Source organism: Triticum dicoccoides, chromosome 2A, assembly GCF_002162155.2.
Source record: "Triticum dicoccoides isolate Atlit2015 ecotype Zavitan chromosome 2A, WEW_v2.0, whole genome shotgun sequence".
In the NCBI taxonomy this organism is placed as follows: Eukaryota; Viridiplantae; Streptophyta; class Magnoliopsida; order Poales; family Poaceae; genus Triticum; species Triticum dicoccoides.
The window spans coordinates 478,712,280-478,716,678 of record NC_041382.1 but is presented as its reverse complement, the minus strand read 5'-3'; the positions used below and the strand labels follow the sequence as shown (position 1 = coordinate 478,716,678).

The following is a 4,399-nucleotide window of genomic DNA, read 5'->3' as shown; positions in this document are numbered from 1 at the left end:
ATTTCGTTGTAGTAACAAATTTCGAATGTTTCTTCATATTGTGTATTTTCCTACTCATGCCTTTGTGGAAGCTGCATATAATTTTTCCTCTCTCTACCATCCATGGCTCTGTTAATCTGTTTCTAGTTTTCTGACATTGATTTATGACATGTGGTGCGAATTATTATGCGGACAATCATCGTACATAACTTGTTGATGTGCACATTGCAAGGAAACCGAAGAAGTTTCTTTGGGAAGATGCACAACAAAGCAATGCAACATAGCCGGAACTTCTAACTAATGCTTTGCCTTTCTCCTTGTCAATTTTTTTCATATCCTATTTTGGATGCTTCTTACGGAATACATCTACCATTTCAGATATGAACTATTCACCATTGGGACGAGAAATCCATAGCTTCTGCAGTTCTATCTGGCTAAGGCATTTTGAAAGGAATCAGCAGTCTATCACCGAAGCGTTGTGCAATGGAAATAGTTCAGACTGCCACATGTAGTTTGTTACACAAATTAACTCAATTTCTTTTTTGCAAATGAGGCCATGCTGGTAGTTCTTATGGACAAATGTGTGTGTGGCAGCATCTATTTTAGATGACTTCGTGTTTCCAGCTTTTTGGAGTCACCAGGACATGCCTTTTGTGTCAGGATTCGTATTTTATGATGGCGCCTAGATTTCTTCCGTGACACAATGTATTTGTCACCTAGAATTTTTATCTGGCATAATGTATTTTACATTCCATTTATTTTTTGAGTTGTATTTTACATTCAAATTACTAGACCATGTATTGATGATATTATCGTATACGCCGGCATTTTAACTTTACATCAAGTCCCAGTTTTGTTCAAGTCATTTGCAAGCAACAGCGCTGAAGTAACTGATATTCTTGTTTCACGTCAGCATTCCTATACTTCGTAAAAAAAATGAGAGAAAACTTCATAATTTCTTAAGCCAGTGGTATACAAAAGGGTTAATAAGTCAAACGTGTTCCTACTTTATCTGGGCCTTAAATTGTTTTTAGGGAATTATCTGGGGCTTAAATTTTCTTTCATGAGTAGCCAGTTTCTACCGTGAGTAATTATCAACCTCTTAAAAATAACGTGAGTGGTTATCGGAGATGAATTAGTGGAATGTAATCTTCACTACTGGAGCTGATTTAATGGAACGTAATCCTGATTATCGGAGCTCATTTACTGGAACTTACTTTTTTGTTTGCCTTATTTAGAGAATGTAATCTTCTTACGTCGGCATGCACTTTTCTTACACCGGTGGTTCTCAGAAAAGCATCATGGATAGTGGGTTTGGACACGCATATTAGCATGGGAGGTGCGCTGGTAATCTTACCCTTGCATGCACACTTTTTTACAACACATGCAAGTTTTCTTGCGACGTTGAGGCCTAGGGATGGACTGGGGTAAAGAATAACAATTTCTCATCCAGGGTGACAAATAGCGCGACCCTATATATATATATATATATATATATATATATATATATATATATATATATATTAAGGATAGATAGATATATTATAAAAAGGAAAAATCACAGGATCCATGGATGCGCCACTTGTTGACTAGGTTGACTCGGACGAAGCCACACCAACCACACACACACTTCTTCAACCTCTCGGCGCTCCAGTCCTTTCCGCCTCACTCCCCTCGCGCTTCCTCCTCCGCCTCGTCGACCCGGTCCCACTCGCGGCATCCTCCGCCGCCGCGCCGGCGCAGCGATGGCAGCCCGCGCCCCTTACTTCGCCCCCGAGGAAGGCGCGCGGGGCATCCGCCCAGGGGAGTCACCTGCCGCGGCGCTCCGCCGGATCCTGGCGACGCCAGGCGCTCACCAGGCGCCCTGCTGCTTCGACGCGCTCGGCGCCCGCCTCGTCGAGCGCGCGGGGTTCCCGATCTGCTTCATGGGCGGTGAGCGGTCGCTTTGCCCCCTCTCACGTTTCTCGCATGTTCTTTGTTCCTCCGGCTGTGTTCGTGCGCGGTTGTTTGTAGTAAAACCCTTGTGAGGTTTAAGTTTTTGTTGGAACGATCGGCTGGAGAATAAAAGGTCCTTCGTCACCCCGGTAGTAGTAGATCTAACCAACCGTGCATTCAAAGTGTTCCAGTCAACTCACGGTTTGACATATCCTCTTGGGAAGATGAGAATCACCTTCTCCATTGCTGAAATTTTCTGCTCACTGGAAGGAGGGATAGTCCATATATCACCCTTGATTACCAGCTTAATAAAGATGTGAGTTAAAGTTTATCTGGACGTAACTTGCATTTTGCTAACAATAGTTAAGCTGGCAATTTCTTGTCATGACACATGACAAATATTGTGTGCAAATAATAAAAAATGGAACCAGAGCCGACTTGAAGAATAACTATGCAAGCACCCGCAAAAAGAAAAAATTATTCAAGAACCATTATAGCTCAGAAAGTTAAGATACAAATATTTTCCGAGTATTTGTTCTGGGTAAATGCTGCTTGTTTTGGTGTTTAACTAGGAATCTCTGTCCTTAAAGGTAGTTAATATCTATTATGCTGAATTGTTTGATGAAATAAACAACATGGAAATTAATAGATTGTAATGGCTTTTTGCATACTGAACTTCTCCAGGGTTCTGTGAAAGTAACTTTTGGTGTTTGCTGAAGGTACTTCATGCATTGGAGTTTTAATATATGTTCTCCATTCAGGTTTCTGTGTTTCTGCCGCACGACTTGGATTGCCAGATGTTGGATTAATCTCCTATGGAGAAATGGTTGATCAAGGGCGTCTAATCACTGAAGCAGTCTCAGTCCCCGTGATTGGTGATGGAGACAATGGTTACGGAAATTCTATGAACATCAAGAGAACTGTAAAAGGATATATTAATGCTGGGTTAGCTGGAATCATGCTTGAAGATCAGGTACTCATAGATTTCCATACATTTTCTCCTCCACTTGTCAAAGTCACTGCTCTTATTTTTCAGATAGATTCGGTAATTATTTTGAATGATTTGGTGAGTAACCTTATGAGTCTCATAATAGGCTGTAACTCCTTAATTTGAAACTGAAATAATTTCGATCTTATTTCTTTCTACTAAAAGTTGCTAGGCATAAGGCATTAAAAAAATCGTTGTTCCCCAGAACTGCAGCAATTTATCAGTTCCTTGTTTTTTTTAATGTGGTATTCAGTGTGTGTCTTTAGAGTGTACAAAACTAAATATAAATAATTGTTTATTTTACATCATATGAACGGGAGGTGTTCTTCTGGCTGATGGTAGTGAGTGATTAGGATTCAGACTCCCACTCCATGGTGTTCAATTATGGGAATGTATTTGTAGGATCCATCCTTAAAAAAATTGAACTGAGAACTTTAATCTCATTCACTGGACATGATTCTTACAATGCAAGTTTTTTTGGGCATATTTGGATAATGCAAGCTAAGATAGTTTCCACTCCAGTACTGTATATCATAATGCACATAATAGGCTGTAACTCCTTAATTTGAAACTGAAATAATTTCGATCTTATTTCTTTCTACTAAAAGTTGCTACGCATAAGGCATTAAAAAAATCATTGTTCCCCAGAACTGCAGCAATTTATCAGTTCATTGTTTTTTTTAATGTGGTAGGATCCATCCTTAAAAATTGAACTGAGAACTTTAATCTCATTCATTGGACATGATTCTTACAATGCAAGTTTTTTTGGGCATATTTGGATAGTGCAGTGATAAATACTGTATATCATAATGCAGGGCAGAAGGGTAATAATCATGTCCAAATATGCCCAATGCCCAAAAAAACTGTATATCCTTAATGCAGGGCAGAAGGGTAATAAAGTAATGTTTTGGAGTAGTGCTGATTTCCTTTTGTAAGATATTTGCAGCCATTGGAATTCCAAATGAATCATTTGATCCAGTGATAAATACTTCTCTTTATATCTTTGTGTGTTTAAGCAGACATTGATTTAATTTTATTTCAAAGTTTCCTTAATTTCTATATCGAAAAAGATGAACAGAAGACTTGTGTAATTGATCTTCCGCCTTCTAAAATTTTCATTAATTGATACAATACATAACATATTGAAGGTGGCACCAAAAGCATGTGGACACACTGAAGGAAGGAAAGTCATCTCGAGGGAGGAAGCGGTCATGCACATAAAAGCTGCTATAGACGCTAGAAAGGAGAGTGCCTCTGACATTGTTATTGTGGCGAGGACAGATTCCCGTCAAGCTGTTTCTCTTGATGAAGCATTATGGAGAGTTCAGGCCTTTGCTGATGCTGGAGCAGATGTTCTATTTATTGATGCCCTTGCTTCAATAAAAGAGATGAAGGCATTCTGTGCGGTTGCACCTGGAGTACCAAAGATGGTAAGATGGCCCACCTGTGTTTGTTCGTCATACTCAAGTTAGTCATTCAAAGGATAACATTTTGATT

The 4,399-nt window shown here is 39.5% G+C and overlaps 1 protein-coding gene across 1 annotated transcript in view; it reads left to right on the top strand.

Annotated features, from left to right (window-relative positions):
- Nucleotides 1-1,609: 1,609 nt before the first annotated feature.
- Nucleotides 1,610-4,399, top strand: part of LOC119354961 (2,3-dimethylmalate lyase-like) — a 4,829-nt gene continuing 2,039 nt past the window's right edge. The window contains exons 1-3 of the mRNA XM_037621731.1: nucleotides 1,610-1,911; nucleotides 2,676-2,887; nucleotides 4,051-4,332. Of these exons, the coding sequence (XP_037477628.1) occupies nucleotides 1,725-1,911; nucleotides 2,676-2,887; nucleotides 4,051-4,332 (681 nt within the window). The 5' untranslated portion in view covers nucleotides 1,610-1,724. The remainder of the gene's footprint in view (nucleotides 1,912-2,675; nucleotides 2,888-4,050; nucleotides 4,333-4,399) is intronic.